At 43.2% G+C, this 17988-nt stretch overlaps 3 protein-coding genes across 7 annotated transcripts in view; 1 reads left to right on the forward strand and 2 right to left on the reverse strand.

The window, feature by feature from the left end:
* The window catches only part of cul1b (cullin 1b), a 17281-nt gene extending 16329 nt beyond the window's left edge, over window positions 1-952 (forward strand). The window contains exons 21-22 of the mRNA XM_081721286.1: window positions 143-256; window positions 361-952. Coding sequence (XP_081577412.1) covers window positions 143-256; window positions 361-441 — 195 coding nt within the window. The 3' untranslated portion in view covers window positions 442-952. The remainder of the gene's footprint in view (window positions 1-142; window positions 257-360) is intronic.
* Window positions 953-1109: 157 nt separating this feature from the next.
* ezh2 (enhancer of zeste 2 polycomb repressive complex 2 subunit) lies at window positions 1110-12933 on the reverse strand. Of its 2 annotated transcripts, XM_027028519.3 has the most exons (20): window positions 11864-12753; window positions 10072-10195; window positions 9320-9448; window positions 8722-8841; window positions 8511-8631; window positions 8212-8388; window positions 7863-7965; window positions 7013-7176; window positions 6809-6906; window positions 5971-6205; window positions 5448-5617; window positions 4523-4617; window positions 4394-4434; window positions 4015-4140; window positions 3628-3806; window positions 3412-3507; window positions 3082-3163; window positions 2852-2932; window positions 2662-2746; window positions 1110-2397 (listed from the first exon to the last, which is right to left on the reverse strand). In XM_027028519.3, exons 2-20 carry the CDS (start codon window positions 10186-10188, stop codon window positions 2337-2339), a joined length of 2280 nt encoding a protein of 759 aa, XP_026884320.1. In that variant the 5' UTR covers window positions 10189-10195; window positions 11864-12753; the 3' UTR covers window positions 1110-2336. The 2 variants fall into 2 exon arrangements, 1 of the variants encoding a protein (XP_026884320.1); XR_014125498.1 differs by lacking the exons at window positions 1110-2397; window positions 2662-2746; window positions 3412-3507 and having other exon boundaries at window positions 3546-3806; window positions 10072-12933.
* A 547-nt stretch (window positions 12934-13480) lies between these two features.
* Window positions 13481-17468, reverse strand: pdia4 (protein disulfide isomerase family A, member 4). 4 transcript variants are annotated; one of them, XM_027028502.3, is made up of 10 exons: window positions 17167-17468; window positions 16519-16696; window positions 16233-16438; window positions 15965-16103; window positions 15645-15850; window positions 15377-15535; window positions 15080-15231; window positions 14847-15024; window positions 14326-14559; window positions 13481-14126 (listed from the first exon to the last, which is right to left on the reverse strand). In XM_027028502.3, exons 1-10 carry the CDS (start codon window positions 17243-17245, stop codon window positions 13711-13713), a joined length of 1947 nt encoding a protein of 648 aa, XP_026884303.2. In that variant the 5' UTR covers window positions 17246-17468; the 3' UTR covers window positions 13481-13710. The 4 variants fall into 4 exon arrangements, with proteins under 4 accessions (XP_026884303.2, XP_026884305.2, XP_026884304.2 ...); XM_027028504.3 differs by having other exon boundaries at window positions 14847-15003; window positions 17167-17467; XM_027028503.3 differs by having other exon boundaries at window positions 14847-15003; window positions 16519-16699; window positions 17167-17467.
* Between the last annotated feature and the right edge of the window lie 520 nt (window positions 17469-17988).

Raw genomic sequence — 17988 nt, forward strand, 5'->3', positions numbered from 1 at the left:
GGCTTGATTGAAAACTTGACTTAAAAATGCTAGTATTAGTTGCACTGTAGGTAGTAACATACATGCTACCGGGACCGTGGACTTGTGTTTACAGAATGAATCATTCGTTCACTTAACTGCTCATTGTCGTGTGTGTGTGTAGGCTGCTATCGTCAGAATCATGAAGATGAGGAAAGTACTGAAACACCAGCAGCTCCTTGCTGAAGTGTTGAACCAACTTTCCTCGCGCTTCAAACCCCGTGTCCCTGTCATCAAGGTAGTTAAACCTGCTACCATGATGGCTCATACATAGCTCACACATGCTGGCATTTACCCAGAATTTGCATACCAAATGCGCTATTAAATGTGTTTGCCTTTCAGAAATGTATCGATATTTTGATAGAGAAGGAATACCTGGAAAGGGTTGATGGGGAGAAAGATACCTACAGCTACCTGGCTTAAGCAACCGTGCTTTTCTTCACTTTTGGCATGGAAATGTAATTCCTTAAGCATTTTGGGCTTGTTGTAAGGAATGTGCACAAGTTATGGGAAATGACGGACAGATGGCTGGACAATATCGGCGTCAGGTCACTGCTGCCTCAGCAGACTGGACCTCCCTTTTAAAAGCAGAGTACTGCTGCCAGTCGCTGTCTGGAGTCCCTTCTCAGTCGCTCAGGACCGCCATACACATCGTGACATGTAAATAATACACAGAAGAGGCACTCGTACTTGTAGAAACACCCAGCTGTGCAGTTGCATGCAGAAAGGAGGGGAAAAAAAAAATGTATTAATTTAACCAAAATAATGGTGGACTGACTTGGCTGGAAGGAAAAAAAAAAAACAAAAACCTTAATTTATGAATTGTGGCAGTGGTCTCAGATTATACTCATCAAACTGGCTCCAGGAACATAATTTGTATAGTGTGGCTTGTTTTATAAATGTCATGAATAAAGTTTTCTTTAAGCCTTTTAAATGTACTGTTTACAACACTCAGATTTTGCTAACCTGGGCTAACAGAAAACAACATGTTTAAATAAATGTTGCACTGATTGGTTGGTGGTAGATTCAAAACCCCCAATCCACTCTTGAACCTTTTAAAGTCTAATACAGCAAGTAAAGAAAGCATGTAATTAAAACATATTTCAACTGTTTATTACTTTCAACAAATATTCCCTGTAAACATTACAAAATCAGCACCTTATATGATCAGAGGCAGAAACAGAGAAATGGAGTGGTCACAAACCCAAACAGGAATCTGAAGACAAGAGTCCAAGAACAGGTGAACAGCTACAATACAGTAAGAAACTCCATTGTGTTTACCTGGCAAAAATCACAGCAAAAGGACAGTTTTCAATAAATTATAAAACAACAAAATCTGCTTACAGAGACTCAAAATAAATAGGGAGAGTTTAAAGATCTTCTCATGAACATGATTCAGGGCTGGTCTTATTGCTTCATCATGGTTCCTAGTGTCCACACACTAAATCTGATTGTATTTCGTTTTAGTCAAGCATGAAAAGATGGTTAACTATAAGGAAGACTGTACAACCCATCCAGACAGCCCTTCCTACAGTGTCAGGTCTAGTCAAAAGCTGGTCACCTTTGAAGTCTTGAAAGACTGGAGAACGCATAAAGTAATCATTGAAAATGGAAATATTTCCCTGATTTCTACTCCTTTTGAAATCTTTGTTCATGCATACAACAAATTTGAGTACACAATATTTTAGGACATCTACTCGTAAAGAATTCAGTGTTGTAATTTCAAGGCACCGCAAGTTAGATACTGAATCTAGCTTCCAATTTATTTTTTTGTCTTTTTTGTTTTTATAATAATTTATGTAATTTTAAATTTATTTTACACACACTGGATGCAGCAGCATTCCAGCCAGTACTTAATACCTGTGTGAAGTTGCTTTGTGTGAGGACATGCAAATGACTTTGGTTTTCACGTGAATAGAAAACAGTCTAGAAACAGTTAAAGACTGATAGAACACACATACGATCACAGAGCCTGTTTGACTGCAAATTTGGTCCAAAAAGGTCAGAAGTTACTGAAACTGTTCACAATAAAAACCTGGAACGTTAGGAAAACAAACAATGGCACATCCAAGGATGTTCAAACTAATCTGTAAACAAGTATGAATGTTCAAGTTACTGCCAAAGTGTATCCCAGAGTAAGTCTGTTGCTAAAAGAAAAACAAAGACAAAAAAAAAAAAAAAAAAAATGGTTGAAGTTTTAAAAAATATCCAAGTATCAATATCCTTGTCCTATAAAACAGTATTTGAAAACATTGGAAATGCATGTGGAGAGAAAATTCCTGAAGAGTGTAAGGCATTTGTTCCAGAGGTAGATGGCTTCATGGAATTTCCATTTCACGTTCAATGCCAACATACTTGAGAGCGTCTGCTTGGCTGTATCTAAAACAGATAAGGTGCAAACAATTCTTTAGGGGTCAGCTAAGGTTGTCACGCACGCACACGCTCTCCCTGCTTCCTTGAGCTATTTAGCAATCATATATCAAATAAGATACAGGGACAAATGTTTAATGGTGGATAGTACCAAGTTCTGAAATTTAATGATGTTTTAATCACGTAGGCCCACATGCCCACAGTTAACTCCAGAACAGTTTAAAAATGGACACACTGATGTTCATAATGGGGTAAACATGACTGTGTACTTGCCTGTAGTCAAAGAAAAGCTCCTCCCCCGTCTGTATGGCTCTCTTGGCAAAGATGCCTATTCTGTGATCCCCATTGACCATCATAACTGAAGAGACAGGGACAGGTACAGGCAAGTGCTAAGGATTCTTTGTGATTCTCTCATTAAATGTCCTGTCCACCCCCCCCCCCTGTCAAGTTTCAGACGACTCACCCTTTGCATAGCAATTAGGGTTCACAGAGTGGTTGGCAAACCTGATCTTGTTGCCTTTTCTCGTTGCATCAACAACAAAATCTATAAGAGAAGATTTATATTAGAAAGTGCGCACACAGTGTAGGGGTTGTGTTAGAAAGCACATACATCTGTACGTAAGGGGGGGGGGGTTGTGTTAGAAAGCGCACACAAGTACACACTCAGGATAGGGGAGGGACAACATGACTTGCCGTTGTTCAGGTTGAACAGGAAGCTGCACATGTATTTATCGTAGACTTTGCCTCGGCGATCAGCTTCGTCCTGCGAGATTATCTACAAAAGAAAGAAGAAAAAAAATGCCATTGAAATCTGTGGCCCCAGTGCCATGAAGTCGTTTAGGACGTTTCATATTCTGACTAGAACGCTGCAGCCGCACAAGTCATGTCTACAGGACAATGAACCATACGGCAAAACCACACACAAACCTGTTGCCTTACATTTGGCCAATAACAGTTCATTCAGATAGACGAGATCAAATCCCTCCAGCTGAGACGCGCACACACACACACACACACACTGACCTCTCCACAGTATTCCGAGATGAACTCATTCTTCTGAACCGGCTCCTTAATAAAAATGCCCCATCCCGCTACGTCAGACGGCGCCAACAGTAAATGCTAAACACAAAAGGGTCATGTGAAGAGGGTCAGCTGACCAGCAGACAGGTGAGCAACTCCAAGCTGCTTGCGACTTCTACACGACGTCATTACTCTGTGGGCGTGCGGCTGCACACGGACCTTCTTGGCGCCTCTCTGTATGCTGCAGTTCTTGCAGGACACATTCTTGCTGTCCCAGTGGTCAGCTGCCCCGCAGGTGAGACACAGGTCTGGGTCACACTCGCGCACAGCCAGGTAACAGGGACACTGCTTAGTGTTACACTGGGCTTTGCAGCGGCAGCCTGGGAACCGGTTCTGACCTACACACACACAAAATGTGACCACTCAATCATGCACAAACCTTCATTACAATGAATATGAAAAATCTAGCCTTAAAAGGCATTTTAAACTTAATTCAGTATTCAAGTAGAAATGAACTATACATTCAGGAGACATGTGACTGATGTTTGCACGTCAGCATCGTATTTAACCTGCGTGACACACATTTACAGGAGTGTGTGTACTTACACTCCGAGCTACACTGGCAGAATTTCTCACAGAAGTTCTGAGCTGTAACACAAGGGCAGGAGCTGTCGCAGGGCTGCCTCGGGTGGTCACATGGTTGGTAATTGTACACGTGATTGGAGGAGCCATCTGTGGGCAAGAAAACCGCACCAATCTGTGCTCAGCTTCAACCCCAATAACAATAATTTCTGTTCATCAAAATAAAAAGAGTGCTTTTCTAAATTAGACTGTCAAATACTTGCACTGTACTTCATTAACACCAACTTTATGCAAAAATAAACCCCCTTTAGAAACTCAATATCACAACGGCACTATGAAAGCTCCAGTGATTCCTAATGTAAGATTAACTGATCACTGCAAAAAAAGTGTCGCTACTACGAACCTTTCTTCAGTTGGATTTTCCGACAATGTGTCGCCCACAATCTAGAATACAGGAGCAGTCATTGTCAGGTGCAGTACACACACACGCGCGCACGCACGCACACACGCATACACGCACACATGCACGCACCTGTGTTTTCTTTTTTTCTTCCGGGGAGGCGTGTCTTCATCTTCTGCTGGTGCACGTGCAATGATGCTGGATTCCTTTACCCTGAATTCATAGACCTAGCAGAGAAAGCCCACGTTGGATGCCATTTTTAGTGAAAATTATTAATTTAAAAGCACGGGTAAATCCTTCAAAGTATGAAGCATTCCCTGTTCAGGATTCTAACAGTTCACTCCAACCTCAGTCTCAATTACTCATGCCATGCTGATATTTGTGATCACACTAATGATCACTGGGGTTTGTTTGTTTTTTTTCATACCAAGACAGCATCACCCTTCTGACACATCGCTAAGTAACAACTAGCTTTATGCTTCAACCCTGTGGTTTTGTGCACATCCAAAACAAGAAATGAACACAGTGGATGACTTTTACAAGATGAGATTTGACCTGCAGTCCATTTGGTCAGACTCGGAAGGAGTGTGTGACCGTGCGTGCGCACGACAACAGAACAATTAAAACCCACTAAGGCCACAGCCAAGAGAGCCGGGCTGTTCTACACCAATGCATGGCCTACAGAGCAACATTTTATTGTCCTAACTGAATAACAGAAGTGTACATATTAACAAAATAAATAAAATGCACTAACGCTAAAGAACTAGTAAATTTTATTTTTAGTTTTCTCTTTTCCTCTGCTTATTTTCACCTTCATCTCAAACTAAAGTTACTTTGTAGTGTTACAGGTAAGCAAAAGTCTTGCTGTGCAAACTACTTTTTGACAGAAGGAAGTGCCAAAATTAAAACATATTTAAAACTTTTTTTAGACTTCATTTTGGAGGACTGTTGTATAAAAGCACTAGTGTGTTCTCGCAAATAATGTAATGACCGGCAACCTACAGCACTCGTAATGTCATTTGGTGACACTCCCGTCTCGTAGTGCTCGGCCACGCACCTGTCGGCAGGTCTTGGAGCTGATGAGGCGAGCAATGGCGCAGAAGTTGTCGTAGTAAGTGCCGATGAGGACCCTGAAGAGAGAAGCCTCCGCACCGCTCCACTCCACGTTCTCAGGGGGCTCTGAGCTAACCTTCAGCTTCACTGGAGTCTGAGAACGCGAATTCGCCTCTATACACACACACACACACACACACATACACACACTCTTATTCCCTCACAATGCACAGAAGGACCTCACAGTCTATATTGGATTATACATGAATTCATTACTGGGGCAGTTACACCAGAATTAAAAACCAGTGGTCAAATACACTGGTACATCCAGTATAAAGTACAGTTCAATAAAATCTCAAAATGCACAATCCCTGAAAAAGCCTTTCTGAATGTATTTGGACCTTTAAAAAAAAAAAAAAACCAAATAAGAAAATCAATCTCTCTCTCCCTCTCTCATTTTAGAGCCTCAGAGTGTCTGGCTACAACAGGATGAGCCTGTCCGTCAGCACCAGGCGGGCGGTGTGTACCTGACGAGCTGGTGGTCTCATCCTTCTTGTCGTCATCCTCTTTGTCGTTGCAGTCGTTGCTGTCTGTGCCGCCCTCGCGGTCGCTGTCTGTGTCTTTCGTCTCGGCGCTGACCGTGGGTGTGCTAGGCCGGCTGTTGGTGGGCATCCTCCCCCTGCGTCTCCCGGTCGAGCGCTTCAGGGGGGTCTTGGCTCGCTCCGCACACCCCCCTGCAGACTCTTCCCTCACCACGCCATCCTGCCAGAACCACACACCCCGACAACAAGAGTCAACGGACTTCTGCTTTTAAAATGAGGATGACTTGCATTTTCCGGTCTGTAGCATTTTTTTTTTTAATAATGTCCAGCTGAGCAGCGGCCTGTCAGTGCAGTGAGGCAGGATGCCCGAGCGTAGGGAGCAGATTTTCCACTCTGTTCCATCTTCAAACATGCCAAAGCCTGACTGCAAGTGGACTGACATTACTTTATGTACTACCCTTTCCTGATCTACAGTTACCGCACAAATAGGTTTGGGCCAGAGAAGGATTGCACCCCCCCCCACTCCTTTGAGTTTTGGTTCCTCTCAAGGTTTCTTCCTCGTACTCTAGGGAGTTTTTCCTTGCCACTGTCACCCTTGGCTTGCTCACTGAGGGTTTGGACTTGGACATTTGTAAAGCTGCTTTGTGACAACAGCTGTTGCAAAAAGCACTATATAAATAAACTGTTTTGGGTTTTTATATTTTAATTTAAATGTCAACAAATGGTAGGGGTCCCATTAAAAACAGAATCAGGAGAGCACAGAATAATGGCACTTCACTCACTCACACACACAGCAAGAAATCAGAAGGTCAGTTTGCCTTACCTGGACCAGATACATGTAGCAGTCCACGCCGCACGGCTTGCTGTCCACAGTGTTCTCCATGTTCTTACGCTTGTACGTGTTCGGCGTCGCATGAAAAGCTGCAGAGGAGAGCAGAAAACAAAACCATTAAACCCTCCGAAGTGACTCCATCAAGGCTGTTCGGCAAGTGTGGTGGGTACGCGTGGTGGAGGGGTAGGGACGCACGGTGGAGGAAGCAGTCGTATTTGAAGCAGCGTCGGCAGAAGAGCGTATGGAAGGAGTGCAGGCTCTGCTCCCTCTGCACGGACTTGGCGTTTGGGCCGTCGATGTTGGGGGTGCACTCGGGAGGGAGAGCGCCCGGGAGCTGCTGCTCCGTCAGCTCCTTATACCTACACACACGCACACACGCACACGCACGTCAAGGCAAACTCCTTATGCCTGCATGCACGCACACAGTCATGGCAAACACCTTATACCTGCGCAGACGCAGACGCAGACACACACACACACACACACACACACACGTCAAGGCAAACTCCTTATGCCTCCATGCACGCAAGTGCGCTCACAGTCATGGCAACCACCTTATACCTGCACACACGCACAGTCAAGGCAAACTCCTTATCCCTGCATGCACGCACACGCGCACACACACACACACACACACACACACACACGTTCAAATCAAACTCCTTATCCCTGCACATGTGCATACAAACACTCAAGGCAAACTTTGGCTCATGCCCACCTTCGTTTTACAGCCCTTCACATTTTTCTTACTATACATTTGTAACAGAATGAAACCTCCAACATTAAGCTGAGATATTTCCTCATTACAGACTACTGTGAGGGTAAGGACACATGAGCTGACAACTCCATGCTGCTCTAATAACACTTCAAAAACTGCTTCTTGTACTTTAACCTTCTACTGTTCTTGTTTTCTAAGCTGCTACGTGAAATTCTACTCAAGTTTGTTTAACATGCCTCAGGACAGCATGACTGGTTAATGCAGAACCACTCTACCACTATTTAAACTGCTTAGACAATAGCTACCTGTTGAACTCTCTTAACTTACTTCTCTTTGAGTTCTTCATGAGAGCCTTTATCAGGAAACATGGAGGAGATGGCTTCAAAGATTTTATCAGAGGGGAATTTTTTAGAGCAGTCAGTGTTTTGACCTGTAACAACAACAACAACGTCACATCACCGACACACTGGGTTTGAGATCAGAGGACAAAGTGAGCCTTCTGGAAAAACCCACCGGTACTATGGGTAGTCTGACCACTAAACACCACAATATACTCTGAGAAGGCACAGAAAACTCAAGTGACCTTGTACTGCAAAACAGCATCAACAAAATCAAAATTTAATATCTGGATAGTGCAATACGGGACAAAAGGGTTCATTGGCCAGTAATCCCTTACTCTCAGAGTTGAGAAGGCTTCTCTCCTTGCGAGAGTCTTCAGAGTCATCCTTCATGTCGCAGTTTTCCAGTTTGTAGTCGTGCTGATCCTCTTCGTCGTCGTCATCCTCATTGTCACTGTACTGATTGAGGGCATTCACCAGCTCCACAAAGATCTCGTCATTTATGAAGCCACATTCTACAAAGAAATGACCAAAAATAATAGATTTCAAGAGGATCTGCACTGGTGACTGTAATCTCAGCACTGCAGACGAATGCAAAAAATGTGACCTTGACTGTCAAACGCCGAGCAGCACACACCTCTGTCTCCGTGCACTTTGCCATCATAGTTTTTAATGAGTTCTTCTATAAAAGTGCCATCTTGATCTAAGATTTCATCCCCCATGTAAGGGATGTTGTGCAAAACTGTCTCGTCTTCAACCTGTAACAAAGCACAAAAACAAAATGTAGAGAACCACAAATGTTCAGAAAACATCTCTCCCACACTGCAGAACATTTTATTTTACATTACCATAAAGTTTTGCTGGAGCGGAGACCATGAATACATCACAGGAACAGAAGCTACAGCATTCAGCGTTTTTAGAGGAATGACCTGTTTGGAGAACTCTGCAAAGCCACTGTCCACAGTGCACTGTAACACAGGGAGTCCCCATGGGTTTTTGTAATCATAAAGTCATGTCACATTCCACGAACACTTATTATAAAATTTTAAAAATATTGAGCTGTTACATATGCATGTAAAGAAATTTCAAAAGAGTCATGTTACATCTTAAGAATGCAAGATCTAAGAACATTTCTGTAAACCTAAACTGAAATCATACTTGTTTAAGATGTCCTACAGTTAAGTCTTTTGTTTAAAATTTGACCCATTATGAAAACTGACATTTATCTATGTATTTACTTACTAAACCATCTCACGTGAGGTACTTTGAGGTTTTGAAAGCAAAAAAAAGTGCAAAACAACGCGCAGTAACATGGCAATTAGAAAACGTGCAATTTCTTAACTGCATTTAGGAAGAATAACAATGCAATAAGACATTCTCTGTGCACAGGAGCCTGGATTCCACAGATACTGTAGCAGAACATGAAAGTGAAGAGCACGGACCAACCTCTCTGGTGCCACGCAGGGAGCTTACGGGCGTCATGATGTGCACAGGCTGAATTCGTCTGAGCTTCCACTCCCGGTTCAGAATGTCAGTGCGCTCTACAATTTTCTGCCTGTTGGAGTTGAACATGCTCTGGGGAGGTGAATAAAAATAAATAGATTCATTAATTTAAAAAAAAAAAAAAAAAGGATCTCACAAAATGTGCAATGTATTTCCTGAATGATGCAGTTTCACTTGTATATAACAGCACTCCTCCAGTGGCCAGCAACTGCTGACCTACTAAACATGCCAAGAGTGAAAAAGTGGAGAAAGTGACATCTGTGGACATTTTCCAATGACACACAGCTTACTGACCCATAGAATTCTTCATACCCATTCTCTAACACTTTTACAAAAACAACAACTTAGCATTTAACCATTTTTAACACATCATATGTATTAATATCAACATGATGTAAACTGCTTTAGTGTATAAAAAGGTCATCAGTAATTATTACCATGAAACACCTAACATGTCAAAGTCAAATGGAAGATTTACCAGCATTCACAAGTTATAAATTTATGCAACACTGCAAGATGTAGTTCTAAAATGTTGTGTACAACAAGTTTAAGCAATGCTAAATTGTAATGCAGTAATTGCAACATAAAAGGCATCAACACATGACACCTTCCCCAGCCTCTACACACTATGGTTCTTTCCGAATCATGGTACTCTGCGTACACTATGGGAACAGCATGTAGCGCACAATGCTTACCTTGACCTCATCCGCTCTTCGGAAGCGTTTTAGCTGCCTGAGTCGCATATATTCCGACTTCACTCTCCTCCTCCAGCACACCGGACCCTTCTCCGATTTCTTCCCTGTCAAGCCCATCCTTTACCTGCAGAAAAAATGTGTGTGCATGGAGCATCTCAAAGATAAATAAAATCATTCACTCCCCCCCAAAATTAAGGGGGTCAGAGAAAACGTAACTAATCAGACATGGCAAGTTTGTCTGGAAACGTCTATGCTCATATTCGATCTCAGCAGCTGAAACAAATGTGCAACAAGCTGTTCATGTCTGGCATACAGTAGAAGTTTGTCTCTTTGAATGGCTCACGCGGCAGACACCAACAAAGTGTGAAGGAACACCAACGTGAATTCACAAGTACAGCTCTGTGGGCACGTTCAGTAAGCCCTGCATCTTGGATGGAGCCTATCCAAATGCTTCTGCAAAGAGTTGAAAATTCAGTAGATGAAAATGTCACAGTAAAAATAGAAACCGCCATCTGCGTGTCTTATATCACATTTGAACAATTTTGGCCAGGCAATGTGGGTGTGGAGCGGGGGCCAACTTCCAAAAACCAAAAAAAGAATAAAAGAAACGCGACATCATGGACTTTTCGATTACACGAACCTTGGTTTGTTTTGAGTACGTTTGGCAAAACTGACAAAAGCACAATTATATTCGATACCAGGCGCACTGACGATAATGAGCTGCCGGTGGCGGCGCGATTTCGCCACTGGTAAAAACATTGACAAATATAGCTCTACATTTCCACATCGCAATCTACAAATCACAGGGACCCCTGAATCCAGTTTCATAAATGTAGACAGCGCAAAAAATACCTTAGTTTTTCTGCATCTGAAGTTAACGTGATAACTACATTCACTGCGTTTATACTACAGTTGCTGAAGTGCAATAAACCGGACAAAGAAACAGCACAAAACGGCAAGAGTAAATAGATATAAGAGACTGGTCTAAACCCAGAGCTAGCTGTCGCTGCGACTGTTCTCAATGGAAGACAAATGATACACAAACACATTATGCTACCTAGCTTCACAGGTCATGTGTCAAGACCTCGGTAGGAACGTGAAAAAGACTTTCAGTTCAATGGCAATTCACAACCAAATCCGGATGGCTACCGGGGATTCAGAGCTGTATGATTAATATTTCCCACGAAGCGATACGTTCCGAGAAAGTTAACTAGCTAGGTTACATTAGTTATCTTGCTAGTTAAATATTAACAATGTGTGACAAGTAAACACTGTAAGCAAAAGTGAATTCATTCTCCAGCACTGGCATTATATCAAAGAGCGTTTGACAAGATAGCTGTGGCAGTCTGCATCTTATATATTACATATAAAACCATATGAACTGATTTCGGCCCATCTGAACCAGTTCCACAAGTTATCTGACGCTATCCAGGCACAGCCAACTAGCTAACCAAGCTAACCTAGCTAGCCCTTTTCACTCAACACTGACGCAAGATCCATAACTAGCTAGCCACTTTCAGATTTCATATTAACCAGACTCGCTAGCCTAGCTAGCATAAGAACAGCTCAGAGTCTTTCACTTCTACAAAGTCGCCCCTAATAAGCTCATTTGATTTTGTTTTTTAAAGCAGGACCTCGTGGCTGGCTGGGCGGTTTTGTATTGTTCTGGTCCCTGAGGCTCAGTTTGAACTTCCCAGCTAAGATAAGCTAAGCTAATTTAGCCGTGCCGCCAGTTAGCCGCCTAGCTTCAACCAAGCGGTTGACAGTTGGCTCCGTTTCATGTCGCCCCTACCTGCAGGAGTCCAGTCCACATGAAACACAGCGACCTTCCCGGTCGGTTTGGAAACGGCGGCGCCGGCTGAAGCGTAAGTGGAGCGCTAATTTAACTAGCTAGCGTTAGCTGGTGAAGCTAAATGGGGGGGGCTCGCTGCACCTCAGTGCGCTCGTGCCTGCCGTTGCCGGCACGCGCAGGTCGATACACAAAGCTGAGTGTTCTTTCCCCGGCTCGTGCCCTTTCTGACACTCCCGGAATCCGTGGGTTTCACTTGTAGACGACTGACAATTTTTAAGCACATTTAATCCGACTCAGAACCTTAACATTTCCGTTTTTGTAACTATTCAAACCCGCTCTCTCCGTCTCTTTGACTCGGGGATTCGCCGCCCACTTTGGGCATTGCAGAACCAACGAGCGCCAAACATATGAACCAATGATATGGGTCCATATTCAAACTTCGTATGTTCGGGAATTCCGATAGGCCAGATCATAGCTGCAGATTATCCAATCGTGCGCGGCCCTGTGTTGGGGGCCCAGAACGGGGGCCATGTGGAGAAGTTCTCTTTGTTCTTCATTTTGAACGAACACATTTTTGTATGAATAACTGGCGCCTTGCATGACCGGTATGACCTTATTTTCTTTACGTTGTCGTTCAGTTTAATTATGTCGTCTGGAGTCAACAGTGGCTATATATAGCTTTCGTTAACATTATACTGGTAGGATTTAAGTCATTTTCTTAAAAACAAAACTATAAATAATACGACCAGTGTGTAAGTTTGCGCAGTGCGTTAATATAATTCGACATTAATTATAATCTGCGACTCCCTTGTCAATGTAAACAAATCAGTTCGATTTTAACTGAAATGTGCTAGCTAACTACTTCCTGTAGACTCTTTGAACTCAGGTCAACCGGTTTGCTAAGCCCCGCCCATTTGTTTAACGTCATCACCACGAAAGCAACGACGTCAGCCTACATTAGACCCACCTTCAGACTCGCGATTACCAACCGGGTTAATAACGCGCCAGTCCGCGCCTTAGTTAGGGGCAGATTATCATTTTCTTCTACAAGAAGCACCTCAGCGCGCTTTTAGTAGACCATCTACCTGTATTAGAAGTCTGCATAATTAATAAAGTTCTCTTTTTACTCGATGACTAGTAGCTGGCCCACAGTCCCAGCGCACCTTCTTCCTATCTTGCAGGAAAACATGGTTACATTATTATTTTTAATCACTTTATTTCCATATTATTATATTTGGCTGGTTGTATATTTTCCTTTTGTTTTGTGGTTATTAAAAGGCTTTAATAAACCATTTCATTAGTCAAATTCACCAATACTTTTGAAATGGACTTAAACACTTGTTTTTTGATACAAGTAGGATGTCCAGCCTCCACTGCATTCTGCTCCCCACCCCCCCAAATTTTGGACATTAATCGATGTGGTTAAGAACACCAGTTTGTTTGTGAGATAAACATGTAGCAGACCCAGCTGCTAGGGAAGTATGTCGAGAAAGACAAGATGGCATGAAGAATCAGGTTAACTGAAGAACCACCACCACAAGAGGCAACAGACCCACAATAAACACCCAGTGTCTTTAAAACAGGAGTGTACAGCTTCATAAAAAGAACCACCATTCATTTCCATTTTTTCCCCCATTTTTTATTTAAAAAGATTTTTGGAAAAAAAAACAAAAAAACAAAACAAGACACACCCCATTAACAGTGCATGCTTTGGAATGAGAAAGAATCTGTTTTCAGAAACAACAGTTACGACAAAATCAAAATCAGACGTATAGAGTCTGTTTCATCACCCACTCCAGATTACTTTCTGTATTTGAATGTGTCAAGTTCGTGGTTTCTCAAAACTCTTAGAGTTCATCCTTCTTCTGTGATAATTTTGTAGCATGTTCTTCCACAAATTTGCTTAAGCTCTCTATATCCCTTTCCCCACCTGCAAATTTGATGGGCTGTTGTTTTTTGTTGCTGGGGGCAAAGTATATTGTGGGAAATCCTTCCACTTTGTAGCCATCATGCGGAACATCGTTGGCAGTCGCATCCATTTTGGCGATCACAAGACTCTTCTCATTTTTGTATTTCTTCCCAAGAGCCAGGTAGTCAGGCTCCAGTTTTTTGCAGTGGCCACACCATGGGGCGTAGAACTCGATTAGGACATCCGTCTTTGTATCCAGGACGATTTCGTCAAAGGTTTTTCCAACAACAACCTTCACTGGTCCCTTGTTGCTCTTGGGAACAGACTGGGATTTGATGACTGGCTTCAGTTTGCCTGTTACAGGGTACACAATATACATCACACCACTGATTACATTCCTTCTGAAGGGGTCCTAGAGCTGTGATGGTGTTTACAGTCTTGGTGTTCATTTATGCAGGGCAAATGTATCTTATTGCTTTGGCACAAGTGATAAATTGACACTTCTGGGCTAAACCGTTGTCTCTGTGGATTCCAATAGCACCATGTAACTCACCTTTTTTGAAGGCCAGAACAAATTCACGAAGAACTTCTGAATCAAACTCCTCTGGTTCCATCGCATATTTCTTTCCACCCTCTGCGAGGATGCCAACGTTCACCTCCTCACCACTGTCACTCAGGCCAAGGCTCCGCAGCTCTTCGGCGTAGTCCTCTTCGTCAGCAATGGCAAACGTGTACTCAGGGAAGTCCTTGGCCACCTCCAGAACTTTGCTCCTCCAAAACTGAGTAGCTGGGGGGGGGGTGGGGGGGGGATGAAATGGCACCACCACATTGAGACTGTTAAGCAGATGATGCCATCATTCAAGAACAGATTTCATGAGCTCAGCTCTTAATAGTGCATTTTGGGGGGACAACATGTTTAACCTGTTTGATTAGCACACTGTGCACATTTTAAACAGTCCATACCCCCCCCCCCCCCCCATTTGAAAAACACAACGAATAGAGTGTCCTAAAAAAAACAGACATCGGGCCATCTGGACCCATCCATCCATTTGCTGTTCAGGTGAGGAGACGTACCAACTCTATAGTCAAAGCTGAAGTCAACACCATAATACACCACCACCAGGGGTCGCTGGGTATACCGCATCGCATCATTGCTCTGTTTCCTGTGTCCTACCAATGGTAGTGTGCGTTTCTTGACAAAATCTTGAAATTCAGACGTTGCTGTGGAATCCTGAGAAGAAAAGTGATCAAACTTAAATGCAAGCAAAGTCTCTTCCTCTTTCAGCTGGAGACATTTGAGGACTTACAGTAATGGTTAGGAAGTAGGACGAGTCTTCGTATTTTGACCTGAACTTCTCGGGCTGGAGCATGACAACCTGTCCAGGTGAGGCCTTGAGGAATTTTGCGATGTCACTGCTGAACGTGTGCCGGAACTTGTAATAATCCCTCAGGTTATTACCTTAAAGATCACAAACATGGAACAATATTAAAAGACCCTGAAATATTTTATATACACGTACACATTATACATAATCACAGTCAGTGTGAAAAATTATTAGAGCATAATTTTGTAAACATTTAGAAGACACTTTACCAATACTTACATGCTTCTTGATAAAACTGATACACAGAATCATCTTCGCTGGAAAATACTCCAACAATCAAGGCATCATCTCCATCTTTCAGCAGTTCCTGAATTTGTTTCAGGGTCTGAACTTGCTTGGATGGAGTTCCTGCCTGCTCACTCATGTAGTCAACAATACCTGGGGGGTGGGGGTAATTGACAGAATAGCATGCCATGATCTGCATACATCCAACAGCCATAAACCCGATATTCCGGAATCTCAAGACGAGTACTTTGACACAACATACCAAATTTCTCTCGTGGTCCGCTGTAGTCAAACACCTTGCCCTTCCTGAAGATTTTAAGTGTTGGGTACCCAGATACGTCAAACCGGGAAGCAATATCCGTCTCCACGGTTGCATCAACTTTAGCCAGTGGGATTGGTGGAGTGCGATTTCTGAGTTCCTTAGCAGCCTTCTCGTACTCAGGAGCGAGTCTCTTACAGTGGCCACACCTATGAACGCCACAGGTGAGCATGCACAACTTGCATTCAAAAGGTGCAAGAAGCACTCCAGTATGGCAGTGATAACGTACCAACACATGAAACCAAATAAATAAATTAACCAACCAGGGTGCATAGAATTCCACTAGAATGATGTCAGCATTGTTGACCACATCATCGAAGTTGTCCTTCGTCAGGACCAACGTGGCCTCTGGAGGTGGTTTCCAGTCAGGTTTTGCGACTTCTTTTACTCGCTCAATGATTGCTGCAGGATTAGATTTAGAGAAAACCCGAGTATTAGCACAACAAACATAATGGAGAGCCACATCTACTGTTTCACTCTCAGACACTTCTCAGCTGTGTTAAAATGGGTTTAATGTTAACTACAAGTCACCTTTTTCATTTCGGTCTCCATCATAATCCACTGGCTCTCCCTTTTTCAAGATTTTGATGGTAGGATATCCAGATACCTCAAATCTACTTGCAAGGACACTAGACTTGGTAGCATCCACTTTTGCCACGGGGACCGGTGGATCACTCTCCTTCAGTGTCTGTGCAATTTTCTCATACTCAGGGGCAAACTGCTTGCAGTGGCCACACCTGATATGGAAAAGAAGACATTGCTTGCACAATGAAGCACTTCGAAAAGACCTGACAGCATCTCTCCATTATCAACTCACCATGGTGCATAGAACTCCACCAGCACAGTGTCTTTGCCTTCCATGAACGTGTCAAAGTTGCCATCAGTGAGAACCAGCACACCATTCTCATCTTTGACTTCAGTGCTATCATCATCATCATCATCTTCTTCTTCTTCTTCTTCAACATCACCCCCTTCCTCCTTTGCACCGAGATCTTCTGCTATATTTCACACAAAAGCTTTGAGATGGCTAAAAAGAAACTCTAGCACTCACCTAGCTAAAATTTTCAAGTCACAGGAGACACCCCTGTAGGCTAGCTAATATTAATTTCAACAGATTCGACACACAAATCTGTTTTTTATTTTTATCAGATACAAATCTCACCATTCTGTGAACGAGATTTTTTTCATGCATTGTAAAGTTAGCCATTATGAATCAAAGAGGGAAAAAACAGACAGCATGTCGTTGCAGGTGTGCGAGTTCTCCCTTAGACATGTTGGACATCGGCATTTGTATTTGGTTGTGCATTGATGCAGCTGCCATTTGTCGCGTGTAACTTAACGAGCTCGTGAAAAGCATTAATGCTTAGCTCGGGGCCCATGTACATCATTAGCGTGCGTTCGTCACCGATTCACGACAAAAACCCGCCAGATTGAAACACCGCTGAGCATGTGAGGGGATCCTTACCGTCCTCCTCGCATCGGCTGAGCGCTGTGAAGTGTGCGACCCCGAGCAACACAACCAGGAAGACCGCGACCTTCTTCATGTCTGGGGCTTCGGCGGAGTTTCAGCGGGGGCTCTGGGCTCTGGCGTGACCAACGCGGCCGGCATGCACTACTCTACCGTGCGAGGTTGCTTCTAGCTTTCAGCCCGAAACAAGTCCTGCATTAAAGCTGCGGTCTGCTAAATGATGACTCGACCTTCCCCAAACGCGTTTATCTGAACGCACTTTGTTGGCTTTGCCACTCCGCGACTTGAACTTGTCTGACTTGCCACGCTCCGATTGGCCGGCTCACGATGGGTTCCTCCAATCAGACATCGCCACTCAAGTCCGGAACTTATATACGTTCAGAACAACCATTGGGTGATGGACCGTGAGCTCCAACACTATTGGCTACACAGTCGCCTTTCGTCACAAAGACGTTTGCATTTTTTTTATTAAAACGGAAACAACAAACACAACTGACAAAGGGCACATGGACGTCATCACTGACGTGAACTCTTTAGGCCGCTTCTAAGTCACTAAAATTAAAGTTATTGTGGGCGTGGTCGAGAAATTATACTATGATCATTTAAATGACGTTCTTGGTTACCGTGTCATAATTAAAGTACATTAACATGGATCTATATGCGTGTGCATATAAGTAGTACAAATTGTAGTGCAGTACACAAAGTTTCTACAGAAACAGGGTGCTTCAGACTAGAGGTCCTTCATATAAAATAGTGACTTTTTATTATGGGAAAAAACATGAATAAGAAAGCAAGCTAACATCTTCCCTTTATTTGGCC

This window comes from Electrophorus electricus, chromosome 1 (assembly GCF_041902795.1).
Source record: "Electrophorus electricus isolate QZ-2024a chromosome 1, ASM4190279v1, whole genome shotgun sequence".
Classification (NCBI taxonomy): domain Eukaryota; kingdom Metazoa; phylum Chordata; class Actinopteri; order Gymnotiformes; family Gymnotidae; genus Electrophorus; species Electrophorus electricus.